Consider the following 20,919-nt stretch of genomic DNA (forward strand, 5'->3'; position numbering starts at 1 on the left):
AGGATGGGTATGGGGTAACTACCACCCACAGGATGAGTATGGGGTGACTACCACCCACAAGATGGGTATGGAGTAACTACCACCCACAGGATGGGTATGGAGTAACTACCACCCACAGGATGAGTATGGGGTGACTACCACCCACAGGATGGGTATGGGGTAACTACCACCCACAGGATGGGCATGGAGTGACTACCACCCACAGGATGGGTATAGAGTGACTACCACCCACAGGATGGGTATGGGGTAACTACCACTCACAGGATGGGTATGGGGTGACTACCACCCACAGGATGAGTATGGGGTGACTACAACCCACAGGATGGGTATGGGTAACTACCACCCACAGGATGAGTATGGGGTGACTACCACCCACAAGATGGGTATGGGGTGACTACCACCCACAGGATGAGTATGGGGTGACTACCACCCACAGGATGGGTATGGGGTAACTACCACCCACAGGATGGGTATGGAGTGACTACCACCCACAGGATGGGTTACCTGGAGGTTACCTGGAGGTTATTCCGGGGATCAACGCCCCCGCGGCCCGGTCCATGACCAGGCTACCACCCACAGGATGGGTATGGAGTGACTACCACCCACAGGATGGGTATGGAGTGACTACCACCCACAGGATGGGTATGGGGTAACTACCACCCACAGGATGAGTATGGGGTGACTACCACCCACAGGATGAGTACGGGGTGACTACCACCCACAGGATGGGTATGGGGTAACTACCACCCACAGGATGGGTATGGAGTGACTACCACCCACAGGATGGGTATGGGGTAACTATCACCCTCAGGATGAGTATGAGGTGACTACCACCCACAGGATGGGTATGGGGTGACTACCACCCACAAGATGGGTATGGGGTGACTACCACCCACAGGATGGGTATGGAGTGGCTACCACCCACAGGATGGGTATGGGGTAACTACCACCCACAGGATGAGTATGGGGTGACTACCACCCACAAGATGGGTTTGGGGTGACTACCACCCACAGGATGGGTATGGGGTGACTACCTCCCACAGGATGGGTATGGGGTGACTACCACCCACAGGATGGGTATGGGGTGACTACCACCCACAGGATGGGTATGGGGTGACTACCACCCACAGGATGAGTATGGGGTGACTACCACCCACAGGATGGGTATGGCGTGACTACCACCCACAGGATGGGTATGGGGTGACTACCACCCACAGGATGAGTATGGGGTGACTACCACCCACAGGATGGGTATGGGGTAACTACCATCCACAGGATGGGTATGGAGTGACTACTACCCACAGGATGGGTATGGAGTAACTACCACCCACAGGATGGGTATGGAGTGACTACCACCCACAGGATGGGTATGGGGTAACTACCACCCACAGGATGAGTATGGGGTGACTACCACTCTCAGGATGAGTATGGGGTGACTATCACCCACAGGATGGGTATGGGGTAACTACCACCCACAGGATGGGTATGGACTGACTACCACCCACAGGATGGGTATGGGGTAACTATCACCCACAGGATGAGTATGGGGTGACTACCACCCACAGGATGGGTATGGGTAACTACCACCCACAGGATGGGTATGGGGTGACTACCACCCACAGGATGGGTATGGGGTAACTACCACCCACAGGATGAGTATGGGGTGACTACCACCCACAGGATGGGTATGGGGTAACTACCACCCACAGGATGGGCATGGAGTGACTACCACCCACAGGATGGGTATGGAGTGACTACCACCCACAGGATGGGCATAGAGTGACTACCACCCACAGGATGGGTATGGGGTAACTACCACCCACAGGATGGGTATGGGGTGACTACCACCCACAGGATGGGGATGGGGTGACTACCACCCACAGGATGGGTATGGGTAACTACCACCCACAGGATGGGTATGGGGTGACTACCACCCACATGATGGGTATGGGGTGACTACCACCCACAGGATGAGTATGGGGTGACTACCACCCACAGGATGGGTATGGGGTGACTACCACCCACAGGATGGGTATGGGTGACTACCACCCACAGGATGGGTATGGAGGTTACTGCTGGATGGGCATTATTCCGGGGATCAACGCCCCCGCGGCCCGGTCCATGACCAGGCTACCACCCACAGGATGGGTATGGAGTGACTACCACCCACAGGATGGGTATGGAGTGACTACCACCCACCGGATGGGTATGGGGTAACTACCACCCACAGGATGAGTATGGGGTGACTACCACCCACAGGATGAGTATGGGGTGACTACCACCCACAGGATGGGTATGGGGTAACTACCACCCACAGGATGGGTATGGAGTGACTACCACCCACAGGATGGGTATGGGGTAACTCTCACCCTCAGGATGAGTATGAGGTGACTACCACCCACAGGATGGGTATGGGGTGACTACCACCCACAAGATGGGTATGGGGTGACTACCACCCACAGGATGGGTATGGAGTGACTACCACCCACAGGATGGGTATGGGGTAACTACCACCCACAGGATGAGTATGGGGTGACTACCACCCACAAGATGGGTATGGAGTAACTACCACCCACAGGATGGGTATGGAGTAACTACCACCCACAGGATGAGTATGGGGTGACTACCACCCACAGGATGGGTATGGGGTAACTACCACCCACAGGATGGGCATGGAGTGACTACCACCCACAGGATGGGTATGGAGTGACTACCACCCACAGGATGGGTATAGAGTGACTACCACCCACAGGATGGGTATGGGGTAACTACCACCCACAGGATGGGTATGGGGTGACTACCACCCACAGGATGAGTATGGGGTGACTACAACCCACAGGATGGGTATGGGTACCTACCACCCACAGGATGAGTATGGGGTGACTACCACCCACAAGATGGGTATGGGGTGACTACCACCCACAGGATGGGTATGGGGTGACTACCACCCACAGGATGGGTATGGGGTAACTACCACCCACAGGATGGGTATGGAGTGACTCCCACCCACAGGATGGGTTATGGAGGTGACTACCTGGATGGGTATGGGGATCAACTACCCCGCGGCCCGGTCCATGACCAGGCTACCACCCACAGGATGGGTATGGAGTGACTACCACCCACAGGATGGGTATGGAGTGACTACCACCCACAGGATGGGTATGGGGTAACTACCACCCACAGGATGAGTATGGGGTGACTACCACCCACAGGATGAGTATGGGGTGACTACCACCCACAGGATGGGTATGGGGTGACTACCACCCACAGGATGGGTATGGCGTGACTACCACCCACAGGATGGGTATGGAGTAACTATCACCCACAGGATGGGTATGGGTGACTACCACCCACAGGATGGGTATGGGGTGACTACCACCCACAAGATGGGTATGGGGTGACTACCACCCACAGGATGGGTATGGAGTGACTACCACCCACAGGATGGGTATGGGGTGACTACCACCCACAGGATGGGTATGGGGTGACTACCACCCACAGGATGGGTATGGGGTGACTACCACCCACAGGATGGGTATGGGGTGACTACCTCCCACAGGATGGGTATGGGGTGACTACCACCCACAGGATGGGTATGGGGTGACTACCACCCACAGGATGGGTATGGGGTGACTACCACCCACAGGATAAGTATGGGGTGACTACCACCCACAGGATGGGTATGGGGTGACTACCACCCACAGGATGTGTATGGGGTGACTACCACCCACAGGATGGGTATGGGGTGACTACCACCCACAGGATGGGTATGGGGTGACTACCACCCACAGGATGGGTATGGGGTGACTACCACCCACAGGATGGGTATGAAGTGACTACCACCCACAGGATGGGTATGGGGTGACTACCACCCACAAGATGGGTATGGGGTGACTACCACCCACAGGATGGGTATGGAGTGACTACCACCCACAGGATGGGTATGGGGTGACTACCACCCACAGGATGGGTATGGGGTGACTACCACCCACAGGATGGGTATGGGGTGACTACCACCCACAGGATGGGTATGGGGTGACTACCTCCCACAGGATGGGTATGGGGTGACTACCACCCACAGGATGGGTATGGGGTGACTACCACCCACAGGATGAGTATGGGGTGACTACCACCCACAAGATGGGTATGGGGTGACTACCACCCACAGGATGGGTATGGAGTGACTACCACCCACAGGATGGGTATGGGGTAACTACCACCCACAGGATGAGTATGGGGTGACTACCACCCACAAGATGGGTATGGGGTGACTACCACCCACAGGATGGGTATGGGGTGACTACCACCCACAGGATGAGTATGGGGTGACTACCACCCACAGGATGGGTATGGGGTAACTACCACCCACAGGATGGGTATGGAGTGACTACCACCCACAGGATGGGTATGGGGTAACTACCACCCACAGGATGGGTATGGAGTGACTACCACCCACAGGATGGGTATGGAGTGACTACCACTCACAGGATGGGTATGGGGTGACTACCACCCACAGGATGGGTATGGGGTGACTACCTCTCACAGGATGGGTATGGGTAACTACCACCCACAGGATGGGTATGGAGTAACTACCACCCACAAGATGGGTATGGGGTGACTACCACCCACAGGAGGAGTGTGGGGTGACTACCACCCACAGGATGGGTATGGGGTAACTACCACCCACAGGATGGGTATGGAGTGACTACCACCCACAGGATGGGTTACCTGGAGGGGTGGGGATCAACGCCCCCGCGGCCCGGTCCATGACTACCACCCACAGGATGGGTATGGGTGACTACCACCCACAGGATGGGTATGGAGTGACTACCACCCACAGGATGGGTATGGGGTAACTACCACCCACAGGATGAGTATGGGGTGACTACCACCCACAGGATGAGTATGGGGTGACTACCACCCACAGGATGGGTATGGGGTAACTACCACCCACAGGATGGGTATGGAGTGACTACCACCCACAGGATGGGTATGGGGTAACTCTCACCCTCAGGATGAGTATGAGGTGACTACCACCCACAGGATGGGTATGGGGTGACTACCACCCACAAGATGGGTATGGGGTGACTACCACCCACACGATGGGTATGGAGTGACTACCACCCACAGGATGGGTATGGGGTGACTACCACCCACAGGATGGGTATGGGGTGACTACCACCCACAGGATGGGTATGGGGTGACTACCACCCACAGGATGATGGGTACTACCACCCACAGGATGATGGGGTGACTACCACCCACAGGATGGGTATGGGGTGACTATGGGTATGGGTGACTACCTCCCACAGGATGGGTATGGGGTGACTACCACCCACAGGATGGGTATGGGGAGACTACCACCCACAGGATGGGTATCGGGTGACTACCTCCCACAGGATGGGTATGGGGTGACTACCACGCACAGGATGAGTATGGTGTGACTACCACCCACAGGATGGGTATGGGGTGACTACCACCCACAGAATGAGTATGGGGTGACTACCACCCACAGGATGGGTATGGGGTGACTACCACAAACAGGATGAGTATGGAGTGACTACCACCCACAGGATGAAGGGTATGGGGTGACTACCACCCACAGGATGGGTATGGGGTGACTACCACCCACAGGAGATGGGTATACCACCCACAGGGGGTGACTACCACCCACAGGATGGGTATGGGGTGACTACCACCCACAGGATGGGTATGGACTACTGCCCACAGGATGGGTGTGGGGTGACTACCACCCACAGGATGAGTATGGGGTGACTACCACCCACAAGATGGGTATGGGGTGACTACCACCCACAGGATGGGTATGGGGTGACTACCACCCACAGGATGGGTATGGGTTGACTACCACCCACAGGATGGGTATGGGGTGACTACCACCCACAGGATGGGTATGGGGTGACTACCACCCACAGGATGGGTATGGGGTGACTACCTCCCACAGGATGGGTATGGGGTGACTACCACCCACAGGATGGGTATGGGGTGACTACCACCCACAGGATGGGTATGGGGTGACTACCACCCACAGGATGGGTATGGGGTGACTACCACCCACAGGATGGGTATGGGGTGACTACCACCCACAGGATGGGTATGGGGTGACTACCACCCACAGGATGGGTATGGGGTGACTACCACCCACAGGATGGGTATGGGGTGACTACCATCCACAGGATGGATATGGGGTGACTACTGCCCACAGGATGGGTATGGGGTGACTACCACCCACAGGATGGGTATGGGGTGACTACCACCCACAGGATGGGTATGGGGTGACTACCACCCACAGGATGGGTATGGGGTGACTACCACCCACAGGATGGGTATGGGGTGACTACCCTCTACAGGATGGGTATGGGGTGACTACCACCCACAGGATGGGTATGGGGTGATTACCACTCACAAGATGGGTATGGGGTAGCTACCACCCACAGGATGGGTATGAGGTGACTACCACCCACAGGATGGGTATGGGGTAACTACCACCCACAGGATGGGTATGGTGTGACTACCACCCACAGGATGGGTATGGGGTGACTACCACCCACAGGATGGGTATGGGGTGACTACCACCCACAGGATGGGTATGGGGTGACTACCACCCACAGGATGGGTATGGGGTGACTACCACCCACAGGATGGGGATGGGGATGGGGTGACTACCACCCACAGGATTGGTATGAGTGACTACCACCCACAGGATGGGTATATTGTGACTACCACCCACAGGATGGGGATGGGGTGACTACCACCCACAGGATGAGTATGGGGTGACTACCACCCACAGGATGGGTATGGGGTGACTACCACCCACAGGATGGGTATGGGGTGACTACCACCCACAGGATGGGTATGGGGTGACTACCACTCACAGTATGGGTATGGTGTGACTGCCACCCACAGGATCGGCATGGGGTGACTACCACCCCCACAATGGGTATGGGGTGACTACCACCCACTGGATGGGTATGTAGGTGACTACCTGGATGGGTATTCCGGGGTGACTACCCCCACAAGATGGGTATGGGGTGACTACCACCCACTGGATGGGTATGGGGTGACTACCACCCACAGGATCGGAATGGCGTGAGTACCACCCACAGGATGGGCATGGGGTAACTACCACCCACAGGAAGAGTATGGGGTGACTACCACCCTCAGGATGGGTATGGGGTGACTTCCACCCACAGGATGGGTATGGGGTGACTACCACCCACAGGATGGGTATGGGTGACTACCACCCACAGGATGGGTATGGGGTGACTATCACCCACAGGATGAGTATGGGGTGACTACCACCCACAGGATGGGTATGGGATGACTACCACCCACAAGATGGGTATGGGGTGACTACCACCCACAGGATGGGTATGGGGTGACTACCACCCACAGGATGGGTATGGGGTGTGGATGGGTATGGGGTGACGACCACCCTCAGGAGGGGTATGGGGTGACTACCACCCACAAGATGGGTATGGGGTGACTACCACCCACATGTTGGGCATGGTGTGACTACCACCCAGAGGATGGGTATGGGGTGACTACCACCCACAGGACCGGAATGGCGTGACTACCACCCACAGGATGGGCATGGGGTGACTACCACCCACACGATGGGTATGGGGTGACTACCACCCAAAGGATGGGTATGGGGTGACTACCTCCCACAGGATAGGTAGTGGGTGGCTACAACAGACAGGATGGGTATGGGGTGACTACTTCTCACAGGATGGGTATGGGGTGACTACCACACACCGCATGCGTATGGGTCGACTACCACCCACAGGATGGGTATGGGGTGGCTACCACCCACAGGATGGGTATGGGGTGACTACCACCCACAGGATGGGTATGGGGTGACTACCACCTACAGGATGGGTATGGGGTGACTACCACCCACAAGATGGGTATGGGGTGACTACCACCCACAGGATGGGTATGAGGTGACTTCCACCCACAGGATGGGTATCGGGTGACTACCTCCCACAGGATGGGTATGGGGTGACTACCACCCACAGGATGGGTATGGGGAGACTACCACCCACAGGATGGGTATGGGGTGACTTCCACTCACAGGATGGGTTTGGGGTGACTACCACGCACAGGATGAGTATGGTGTGACTACCACCCACAGGATGGGTATGGGGTGACTACCACCCACAGAATGAGTATGGGGTGACTACCACCCACAGGATGGTTATGGGGTGACTACCACAAACAGGATGAGTATGGGGTGACTACCACCCACAAGAAGGGTATGGGGTGACTACCACTCACAGGATGGGTATGGGGTGACTACCACCCACAAGATGGGTATGGGGTGACTACCACCCACAGGATGGGTATGGGGTGACTACCACCCACAGGATGGTTATGGGGTGACTACCACCCACAGGATGAGTATGGGGTGACTACCACCCACAAGATGGGTATGGGGTGACTACCACCCACAGAATGGGTATGGGGTGACTACCACCCACAGGATGGGTATTGGTTGACTACCACCCACAGGATGGGTATGGGGTGACTACCACCCACAGGATGGGTATGGGGTGACTACCACCCACAGGATGGGTATGGGATGTCTACCTCCCACAGGATGGGTATGGGGTGACTACCACCCACAGGATGGGTATGGGGTGACTACCACCCACAGGATGGGTATGGGGTGACTACCTCCTACAGGATGGGTATTGGGTGACTACCACCCACAGTATGGGTATGGGTTGACTACCTCCCACAGGATGGGTATGAGGTGACTACCACCCACAAGATGGGCATGGGGTGACTACCACCCACAGGATGGGTATGGGGTGACTACCTCTCACAGGATGGGTATGGGGTGACTATCACCCACAGGATGAGTATGGGGTGACTACCACCCACAGGATGGGTATTGGGTAACTACCACCCGCAGGATGGGTATGAAGTGACTACCACCCTCAGAATGGGTATGGGGTAACTACCACCCACATGATGAGTATGGGGTGACTACCACCTACAGGATGAGTATGGGGTGACTACCACCCACAGGATGGGTGTGGGGTAACTACCACCCACAGGATGGGTATGGAGTTACTTCCACCCACAGAATGGGTATGGGGTAACTACCACCCACAGGATGAGTATGGGGTGTCTACCACCCACAGGATGGGTATGGGGTGACTACCACCCACAGGATGGGTATGGGGTGACTACCTCCCACAGGATGGGTATGGGGTGACTACCACCCACAGGATGGGTATGGGGTGACTACCAACCACAGGATGGGTATGGGGTGACTACCACAAACAGGATGAGTATGGGGTGACTACCACCCACAAGATGGGTATGGGGTGACTACCACCCACAGGATGGTTATGGGGTGACTACCACAAACAGGATGAGTATGGGGTGACTACCACCCACAAGGTGGGTATGGGGTGACTACCACCCACAGGATGGGTATGGGGTGACTACCACCCACAAGATGGGTATGGGGTGACTACCACCCACAGGATGGGTATGGGGTGACTACCACCCACAGGATGGGTGTGGGGTAACTACCACCCACAGGATGGGTATGGAGTTACTTCCACCCACAGGATGGGTATGGGGTTACTACCACCCACAGGATGAGTATGGGGTGTCTACCACCCACAGGATGGGTATGGGGTGACTACCACCCACAGGATGGGTATGGGGTGACTACCTCCCACAGGATGGGTATGGGGTGACTACCTCCCACAGGATGGGTATGGGGTGACTACCACCCACAGGATGGGTATGAGGTGACTACCAACCACAGGATGGGTATGGGGTGACGACCACCCACAGGACGGGTTTGGGGTGACTACCACGCACAGGATGAGTATGGGGTGACTACCACCCACAGGATGGGTATGGGGTGACTACCACAAACAGGATGAGTATGGGGTGACTACCACCCACAGGATGGTTATGGGGTGACTACCACAAACAGGATGAGTATGGGGTGACTACCACCCACAAGATGGGTATGGGGTGACTACCACCCACAGGATGGGTATGGGGGGACTACCACCCACAAGATGGGTATGGGGTGACTACCACCCACAGGATGGGTATGGGGTGACTACCACCCTCAGGATGGTTATGGGGTGACTACCACCCACAGGATGAGTATGGGGTGACTACCACCCACAAAACGGGTATGGGGTGACTACCACCCACAGGATGGGTATGGGGTGACTACCACCCACAGGATGAGTATGGGGTGACTACCACCCACAGGATGGGTATGGGGTGACTACCACCCACAAGATGGGTATGGGGTGACTACCACCCACTAGATGGGTATGGGGTGGCTACCACCCTCAGGATGGGTATGGGGTGAATACCACCCACAGGATGGTTATGGGGTGACTACCACCCACAGGATGAGTATGGGGTGACTACCACCCACAAGATGGGTATGGGGTGACTACCACCCACAGGATGGGTATGGGGTGACTACCATTTACAGGATGGGTATTGGGTGACTATCACCCACAGGATGGGTATGGGGTGACTACCACCCACAGGATATGTATGGGGCGACTACCACCCACAGGATGGGTATGGGGTGACTACCACGGATGGGTATGGGGTGACTTCCACCCACAGGATGGGTATGGGGTGACTACCACCCACAGGATGGATATGGGGTGACTACCACCCACAAGATGGGTATTGGGTGACTACTACCCACAAGATGGGTATGGGGTGACTACCACCCACTAGATGGGTATGGGGTGACTACCACCCAAAGGATGGGTATTGGGTGACTATCACCCACAAGATGGTTATGGGGTGACTACCACCCACAGGATGAGTATGGGGTGACTACCACCCACAAGATTGGTATGGGGTGACTACCACCCACAGGATGGGTAAGGGGTGACTACCACCCACAGGATGGGTATTGGGTGACTACCACCCACAGGATGGGTATGGGGTGACTACCACCCACAGGATGGGTATGGGGTGACTACCTCCCACAGGATGGGTATGGGGTGACTACCACCCACAGGATGGGTATGGGGTGACTACCAACCACAGGATGGGTATGGGGTGACTACCACCCACAGGATGGGTATGGGGTGACTACCACCCACTTGATGGGTATGGGGTGACTACCACCCACAGGATGGGTATGGGGTGACTACCACCCACAGGATGGGTATGGGGTGACTACCACCCACAGGATGGGTATGGGGTGACTACCTCCCACTGGATGGGTATGGGGTGACTACCACCCACAGGATGGGTATGGGGTGACTACCACCCACAGGATGGGTATGGGGTGACTACCACCCACAGGATGGGTATGGGGTGACTACCACTTACAGGATGGGTATGGGGTGACTACCACCCACAGGATGGGTATGGGGTGACTACCACCCACAGGATGGGTATGGGGTGACTACCACCCACAGGATGGGTATGGGGTGACTACCTCCCACTGGATGGGTATGGGGTGACTACCACCCACAGGATGGGTATGGGGTGACTACCTCCCACAGGATGGGTATGGGGTGACTACCACCCACAGGATGGGTATGGGGTGACTACCACCCACAGGATGGGTATGGGGTGACTACCACCCACAGGATGGGTATGGGGTGACTACCTCCCACTGGATGGGTATGGGGTGACTACCACCCACAGGATGGGTTTGGGGTGACTACCACCCACAGGATGGGTATGGGGTGACTACCACCCACAGGATGGGTATGGGGTGACTACCACCCACAGGATGGGTATGGGGTGACTACCACCCACAGGATGGGTATGGGGTGACTACCACCCACAGGATGGGTATGGGGTGACTACCTCCCACTGGATGGGTATGGGGTGACTACCACCCACAGGATGGGTATGGGGTGACTACCTCCCACAGGATGGGTATGGGGTGACTACCACCCACAGGATGGGTATGGGGTGACGACCACCCACAGGATGGGTATGGGGTGACTACCTCCCACAGGATGGGTATGGGGTGACTACCACCCACAGGATGGGTATGGGGTGACTACCACCCACAGGATGGGTATGGGGTGACTACCACCCACAGGATGGGTATGGGGTGACTTCCACCCACAGGATGGGTATGGGGTGACTACCACCCACAGGATGGGTATGGGGTGACTACCACCCACAGGATGGGTATGGGGTTACTACCACCCACAGGATGGGTATGGGGTGACTACCACCCACAGGATGGGTATGGGGTGACTACCACCCACAGGATGGGTATGGGGTGACTACCACCCACAGGATGGGTATGGGGTGACTACCACCCACAGGATGGGTATGTTGTGTATAATAAACACATTAAACTATTAAACTAACGTTTCTCCAATAAAAATTCCCATATATTGCATAAGTGTCTCAATCTTCAACTTGTCGGTTTTAAATCAATTATCACAAGAGTTTCGTGATCAGCAGTTCCCTACAAAACTGTGTAGGTACGTTAACACAGACTTGGCAGCAATGGACGCAACTTATGTTGGAGATATGTAAACACCTGCTTACCTTAGCGCGGATGTTCGGGGGAGATGAGAGGAAGAAGAGAGAGAAAATGATTTACAAGATATTGATGATCATGGTTGTAGAGGCAGGTTGTCAGCGTTGATGTTACTCATTCAGACGATGTCTCTAACACTATATCTCCTTAATATTTTATTACCTTCATTATAATAAATATCATTGTAATATTTTACTAACATTGTTAAATTTGACTAACATTGCTCATTCTTACTAACACTGTTGTATCCTATTAACACTGATTTATTCTGCTAACTTTTTTAAGGTATACTATAATTTACCAATATTTCTACATTATACTTGCTACGATATATTTTACTTCGTTATATTTTATGCTTGTGAAGAAGGGAAAATCTCAGCCCCACTGAACGGCATATCATTTTTAATTTTAAATTTCCAATATAACTCTCTTCACTTTCATTTCCTCGCTTTTAATAATTAGGGAAACTGGAGATCAAAGGGACTCGTTAGAAAATAATTATAATTGTATTTGAAGTGTTAAACTATAGTAGTGAGGTACGCGTCACTGCGGCAGACTGATGATGAAACTAACAGACAGGTACCAGACAGGCGGTGGCAATGAGAGAGATATCAGACAAATGAGGGTAATGTCAGACAGGTGCCAGGCAAGTTAGACAGATGACACACTACGCGAATGTGAGAAAGGTGTCATACAGGGAAAGTATGTGTCGCAAAGAAGAAATGTGTCAGTGAGAACGATGTTGAGCAGACAAGAGTGGTGTCAGACAGCTGGTAGATTTGTTAGTTAGGTGTGAAAAAGCTGTCAGATGACAATCTGTGACAAAGCTGTCAGACATGTGAGAGAGGTGGAAGAGAACCATTTCGTAAAGATAGTAGGTGTCAAGCAGGTGAGAGATATGTCAGACAGGGTTGAGAGATAAGTCAGCGAGGTGAGAGAGAAGTCAAATAGACATGAGTGGAGCCAGACAGGTGAGGGAGAAATCACTAACGTGAGTGAGAAGGCGGATAAGTGACAGAGAAGTCTGTTACAAGTATAGCCATACCCGATATATTTTTTACTAGAATGTCCACATTTTTATTATATATATATATATATATATATATATATAAGTTTTAATGATAATATTGCTATATTATATTGTTAGGCGTTCATAATATTGTTGTCAAATAGAAAGAAACCACTAATTAGTGCCGGTTAGCAGTTCAGGTACTGACGTCTCCCTCAGTGACGTGACCAACCTGACTTCCGCTTACCCCTTAGTGGTACAGTCAGTAGGTTCACCACCCTTACTCTGAGTAGGTTCCCACACTAACTCAGAGTACGTTCTCAGTACTCGCTCTGAGTAGAGTCCAACTCAGGGCAGTAGGTTCACCTCCCTTGCTCTGAGCAGGTTCACAGCACTCTGAGTAGGTTCATACAATCTTCTGTGCAGATTTAGGTGCTCAGCCTTTAATAGAATTCCTCGCTCTAGAAGATTACTTAGTCCCAGACAACGTGTACTTTCATGTATAACACTACAAGAGAGAGAACTTTGAACATCAAAATGGTATACAATACCGACAGGTTGTTAGGTAAGACACATATGCAACAGTTAGACAACTTTATTCCGAAACGTTTCGCCTACACAGTAGGCTTCTTCAGTCGAATACAGAAAGTAGGCAGGAACTAGTTCCTGACTATGGAACTGAACTTCTCCAGGCCGAGGGACTGACAACCTCAAATTCTACGACTTCAAGGGTGATGGACTGATTACATCGTCTTCACATCTCTACTGTTCCTGCCTACTTTCTGTATTCGACTGAAGAAGCCTACTGTGTAGGCGAAACGTTTCGGAGTAAAGTTGTCTAACTGTTGCATATGTGTCTTACCTAACAGAGAGAACTTTGTATCACATACTAAGTTTTATATGGATTCTTTTATAATAAAGATCACATTTTATTTAATCGGATCAGTTTCCTAATAATAATCCCAATATTAAAATGACATGTGTCTAAGGACAACTAGACCAGAGCTGGATTCGACGTCTTGTTATGGAAAGAGGCCAAAACAGGCCTATAGACATGGCCACTGACGTAACAGTCACGGAGGTGAGACAGAAGTCACACATATGAGAGAGAAGTGAGAGAGGTGAAAGAGGGTGTCGAAACACATAGTAACTCACCGTTGGCTCTGGTGTAAGCTGCTACACGAGCTGGGAGAGAGGAACACAACTTGGAGAGGAGGGCGAGGCGTCCAAGGTGATCCAGCACTGGAACTCTGGAAGCACCATGGCAGGCTACCACCTCTACCACGTACACTGAGTAGTGGAGTAGTTGCTGTAGACTCAGGTGGGGCACCTGAGTCATGTGTACCTGACGCACCAGAACCCAACCTGTATCAGGAAGACAAGTAACACTGTGTTATATGTGGCACTACCCAGGCTGTGTTATATTGTGACACCACCCTGCCTGTGTTACATGGTGACACCACCCAGCCTGTGTGTTACATTGGGGTACCACCCAGCCTGGGTGTTAGATTGTGGCACCACCCAGCCTGTGTGCAATGTTGTGGCACCACCCAGCCTGTGTGTTACGTTGTGGCACCACCCAGCCTGTGTGTTACTTTGTGGCACCACCCAGCCTGTATCAGGAAGACAAGTAACACTGTGTTACATTGTGGCACCACCTAGCCTGTGTTACATTGTGACACCACCCAGCCTGTGTTACATTGTGACACCACCCAGCCTGTGTTACATGGTGACACCACCCAGCCTGTGTGTTACATTGGGATACCACCCAGCCTGGGTGTTAGATTGTGGCACCACCCAGCCTGTGTGTAATGTTGTGGCACCACCCAGCCTGTGTGTTACGTTGTGGCACCACCCAGCCTGTGTCTTACTTCGTGGCACCACCCAGCCTGTATCAGGAAGACAAGTAACACTGTGTTACATTGTGGCACCACCTAGCCTGTGTTACATTGTGACACCACCCAGCCTGTGTTACATTGTGACACCACCCAGCCTGTGTGTTACGTTGTGGCACCACCCAGCCTGTGTGTTACTTTGTGGCACCACCAAACCTGTGTGTTACATTGTGGCACCACCCAGCCTGTGTTACATGGTGACACCATCCAGCCTTTGTTAAAAGGTGACACCATCCAGCCTGTGTCTTACATTGCGGCACCACCCAGCCTGTATGTTACATTGTGGCACCACCCAGCCTGTGTTACATGGTGACACCACCCAGCCTGTGTTACAAGGTGACACCATCCAGCCTGTCTTACTTCGGGGCACCACCCAGCCTGTATGTTACATTGTGGAACCACCCAGTCTGTGTGTTACTTTGTGGCACCACCCAGCCTGTATGTTACATTGTGGCACCACCGAGTCTGTGTGTTACTTTGTGGCACCACCCAGCCTGTGTCTAACTTTGTGGCACCACCCAGCCTGTGTTACATTGTGGCACCACCCAGCCTGTGATACATTGTGGCACCACCCAGCCTGTGTTACATTGTGGCACCACCCAGCCTGTGATACATTGCGGCACCACCAAGCCTGTGTTACATGGTGACACCACCCAGCCTGTCTGTTACGTTGTGGCACCACCCAGTGTGTGTGTTACTTTGTGGCACCACCCAGCTTGAGTGTTACATTGTGGCACCACCCAGCCTGTGTTACATTGTAGCACCACCAAGCCTGTGTGTTACTTTGTGGCACCACTCAGCCTGTGTTACATTGTAGCACCACCAAGCCTGTGTGTTACTTTGTGGCACCACTCAGCCTGTGTGTTACTTTGTGGCACCACCCAGCCTGTGTGTTACATTGTGGCACCACCCAGCCTGTATCAGGAAGACAAGTAACACTGTGTTACATTGTGGCACCACCTAGCCTGTGTTAAATTGCGACACCACCCAGCCTGTGTTACATTGTGGCACCACCCACCCTGTGTTACATTGTGGCACCACCCAGCCTGTGATACATTGCGGCACCACCAAGCCTGTGTTACATGGTGACACCACCCAGCCTGTCTGTTACGTTGTGGCACCACCCAGTGTGTGTGTTACTTTGTGGCACCACCCAGCTTGAGTGTTACATTGTGGCACCACCCAGCCTGTGTTACATTGTAGCACCACCAAGCCTGTGTGTTACTTTGTGGCACCACTCAGCCTGTGTGTTACTTTGTGGCACCACCCAGCCTGTGTGTTACATTGTGGCACCACCCAGCCTGTATCAGGAAGACAAGTAACACTGTGTTACATTGTGGCACCACCTAGCCTGTGTTACATTGTGACACCACCCAGCCTGTGTTACATTGTGACACCACCCAGCCTGTGTGTTACGTTGTGGCACCACCCAGCCTGTATGTTACTTTGTAGCACCACCAAGCCTGTGTGTTACATTGTGGCACCACCCAGCCTGTGTTACATGGTGACACCACCCAGCCTGTGTTACAAGGTGACACAATCCAGCCTGTCTTACTTCGTGGCACCACCCAGCCTGTATGTTACATTGTGGCACCACCCAGTCTGTGTGTTACTTTGTGGCACCACCCACCCTGTGTTTCATTGTGGCACCACCCAGCCTGTGATACATTGCGGCACCACCCAGCCTGTGTTACATGGTGACACCACCCAGCCTGTCTGTTACGTTGTGGCACCACCCAGTGTGTGTGTTACTTTGTGGCACCACCCAGCTTGAGTGTTACATTGTGGCACCACCCAGCCTGTGTTACATTGTAGCACCACCAAGCCTGTGTGTTACTTTGTGGCACCACTCAGCCTGTGTGTTACTTTGTGGCACCACCCAGCCTGTGTGATACATTGTGGCACCACCCAGCCTGTATCAGGAAGACAAGTAACACTGTGTTACATTGTGGCACCACCTAGCCTGTGTTACATTGTGACACCACCCAGCCTGTGTTACATTGTGACACCACCCAGCCTGTGTGTTACGTTGTGGCACCACCCAGCCTGTGTGTTACTTTGTGGCACCACCAAATCTGTGTGTTACATTGTGGCACCACCCAGCCTGTGTTACATGTTGACACCACCCAGCCTGTGTTACAAGGTGACACCATCCAGCCTGTGCCTTACTTCGTGGCACCACCCAGCCTGTATGTTACATTGTGGAACCACCCAGTCTGTGTGTTACTTTGTGGCACCACCCAGCCTGTATGTTACATTGTGGCACCACCCAGTCTGTGTGTTACTTTGTGGCACCACCCAGCCTGTGTCTAACTTTGTGGCACCACCCAGCCTGTGATACATTGCGGCGGCACCCAGCCTGTGTTACATGGTGACACCACCCAGCCTGTGTTACATTGTGGCACCACCCAGCCTGTGATACATTGCGGCACCACCCAGCCTGTGTTACATGGTGACACCACCCAGCCTGTCTGTTACGTTGTGGCACCACCCAGTGTGTGTGTCACTTTGTGGCACCACCCAGCTAGAGTGTTACATTGTGGCACCACCCAGCCTGTGTTACATTGTAGCACCACCAAGCCTGTGTGTTACTTTGTGGCACCACCCAGTGTGTGTGTTACTTTGTGGCACCACCCAGCTTGAGTGTTACTTTGTGGCACCACCCAGCCTGTGTTACATTGTAGCACCACCAAGCCTGTGTGTTACTTTGTGGCACCACTCAGCCTGTGTGTTACTTTGTGGCACCACCCAGCATGTGTGTTACTTTGTGGCACCACTCAGCCTGTGTGTTACTTTGTGGCACCACTCAGCCTGTGTGTTACTTTGTGGCACCACCCAGCTTGAGTGTTACTTTGTGGCACCACTCAGCCTGTGTGTTACTTTGTGGCACCACTCAGCCTGTGTGTTACTTTGTGGCACCACCCAGCCTGTGTGTTACTTTGTGGCACAGTATTGTATCGGAATCGTGAATATCGGCCATATTTATGATACTGGTATCGGTTGAAAGTGGACGATACCTGCTGGTACTTTTAAACTATTAATAATATATATTATTGAAACAGTAAAATTTACCCTCAGTCTAATAACTAGTTGGTCAGTCAACTCTCGCACACACTAGTTGGTCAGTCATCTCTCGCACACACTAGTTGGTCAGTCAACTCTCGCACACACTAGTTGGTCAGTCATCTCTCGCACACACTAGTTGGTCAGTCATCTCTCGCACACACTAGTTGGTCAGTCATCTCTCGCACACACTAGTTGGTCAGTCATCTCTCGCACACACTAGTTGGTCAGTCATCTCTCGCACACACTAGTTGGTCAGTCATCTACTCTCGCACACACTAGTTGGTCAGTCATCTACTCTCGCACACACTAGTTGGTCAGTCATCTCTCGCACACACTAGTTGGTCAGTCATCTCTCGCACACACTAGTTGGTCAGTCATCTCTCGCACACACTAGTTGGTCAGTCATCTCTCGCACACACTAGTTGGTCAGTCATCTGTCACACACACTAGTTGGTCAGTCATCTCTCACACACACTAGTTGGTCAGTCATCTCTCGCACACACTAGTTGGTCAGTCATCTCTCGCACACACTAGTTGGTCAGTCATCTCTCACACACACTAGTTGGTCAGTCATCTCTCGCACACACTAGTTGGTCAGTCATCTCTCGCACACACTAGTTGGTCAGTCATCTCTCGCACACACTAGTTGGTCAGTCATCTCTCGCACACACTAGTTGGTCAGTCATCTCTCGCACACACTAGTTGGTCAGTCATCTCTCGCACACACTAGTTGGTCAGTCATCTCTCGCACACACTAGTTGGTCAGTCATCTCTCGCACACACTAGTTGGTCAGTCATCTCTCGCACACACTAGTTGGTCAGTCATCTCTCGCACACACTAGTTGGTCAGTCATCTCTCGCACACACTAGTTGGTCAGTCATCTCTCGCACACACTAGTTGGTCAGTCATCTCTCGCACACACTAGTTGGTCAGTCATCTCTCGCACACACTAGTTGGTCAGTCATCTCTCGCACACACTAGTTGGTCAGTCATCTCTCGCACACACTAGTTGGTCAGTCATCTCTCGCACACACACTAGTTGGTCAGTCATCTCTCGCACACACTAGTTGGTCAGTCATCTCTCGCACACACTAGTTGGTCAGTCATCTCTCGCACACACTAGTTGGTCAGTCATCTCTCGCACACACTAGTTGGTCAGTCATCTCTCGCACACACTAGTTGGTCAGTCATCTCTCGCACACACTAGTTGGTCAGTCATCTCTCGCACACACTAGTTGGTCAGTCATCTCTCGCACACACTAGTTGGTCAGTCATCTCTCGCACACACTAGTTGGTCAAGTTGGTCAGTCATCTCTCGCACACACTAGTTGGTCAGTCATCTCTCGCACACACTAGTTGGTTAGTCATCTCTCGCACACAGTAGTTGGTCAGTCATCTCTCACACACACACTAGTTGGTCAGTCATCTCTCGCACACACTAGTTGGTCAGTCATCTCTCGCACACACTAGTTGGTCAGTCATCTCTCACACACACACTAGTTGGTCAGTCATCTCTCGCACACACTAGTTGGTCAGTCATCTCTCGCACACACTAGTTGGTCAGTCATCTCTCGCACACACTAGTTGGTCAGTCATCTCTCGCACACACTAGTTGGTCAGTCATCTCTCGCACACACTAGTTGGTCAGTCATCTCTCGCACACACTAGTTGGTCAGTCATCTCTCGCACACACTAGTTGGTCAGTCATCTCTCGCACACACTAGTTGGTCAGTCATCTCTCGCACACACTAGTTGGTCAGTCATCTCTCGCACACACTAGTTGGTCAGTCATCTCTCGCACACACTAGTTGGTCAGTCATCTCTCGCACACACTAGTTGGTCAGTCATCTCTCGCACACACTAGTTGGTCAGTCATCTCTCGCACACACTAGTTGGTCAGTCATCTCTCGCACACACTAGTTGGTCAGTCATCTCTCGCACACACTAGTTGGTCAGTCATCTCTCGCACACACTAGTTGGTCAGTCATCTCTCGCACACACTAGTTGGTCAGTCATCTCTCGCACACACTAGTTGGTCAGTCATCTCTCGCACACACTAGTTGGTCAGTCATCTCTCGCACACACTAGTTGGTCAGTCATCTCTCGCACACACTAGTTGGTCAGTCATCTCTCGCACACACTAGTTGGTCAGTCATCTCTCGCACACACTAGTTGGTCAGTCATCTCTCGCACACACTAGTTGGTCAGTCATCTCTCGCACACACTAGTTGGTCAGTCATCTCTCGCACACACTAGTTGGTCAGTCATCTCTCGCACACACTAGTTGGTCAGTCATCTCTCGCACACACTAGTTGGTCAGTCATCTCTCGCACACACTAGTTGGTCAGTCATCTCTCGCACACACTAGTTGGTCAGTCATCTCTCGCACACACTAGTTGGT

At 52.9% G+C, this 20,919-nt stretch overlaps 1 protein-coding gene across 1 annotated transcript in view; it reads right to left on the bottom strand.

Annotated features, from left to right (window-relative positions):
- The window catches only part of LOC128690675 (insulin-like peptide receptor), a 646,235-nt gene that overhangs the window by 184,673 nt on the left and 440,643 nt on the right, over positions 1 to 20,919 (bottom strand). The window contains exon 18 of the mRNA XM_070088152.1: positions 14,712 to 14,921. Coding sequence (XP_069944253.1) covers positions 14,712 to 14,921 — 210 coding nt within the window. The remainder of the gene's footprint in view (positions 1 to 14,711; positions 14,922 to 20,919) is intronic.

This window comes from Cherax quadricarinatus, chromosome 24 (genome assembly GCF_038502225.1).
Source record: "Cherax quadricarinatus isolate ZL_2023a chromosome 24, ASM3850222v1, whole genome shotgun sequence".
NCBI classification, from domain to species: Eukaryota; Metazoa; Arthropoda; class Malacostraca; order Decapoda; family Parastacidae; genus Cherax; species Cherax quadricarinatus.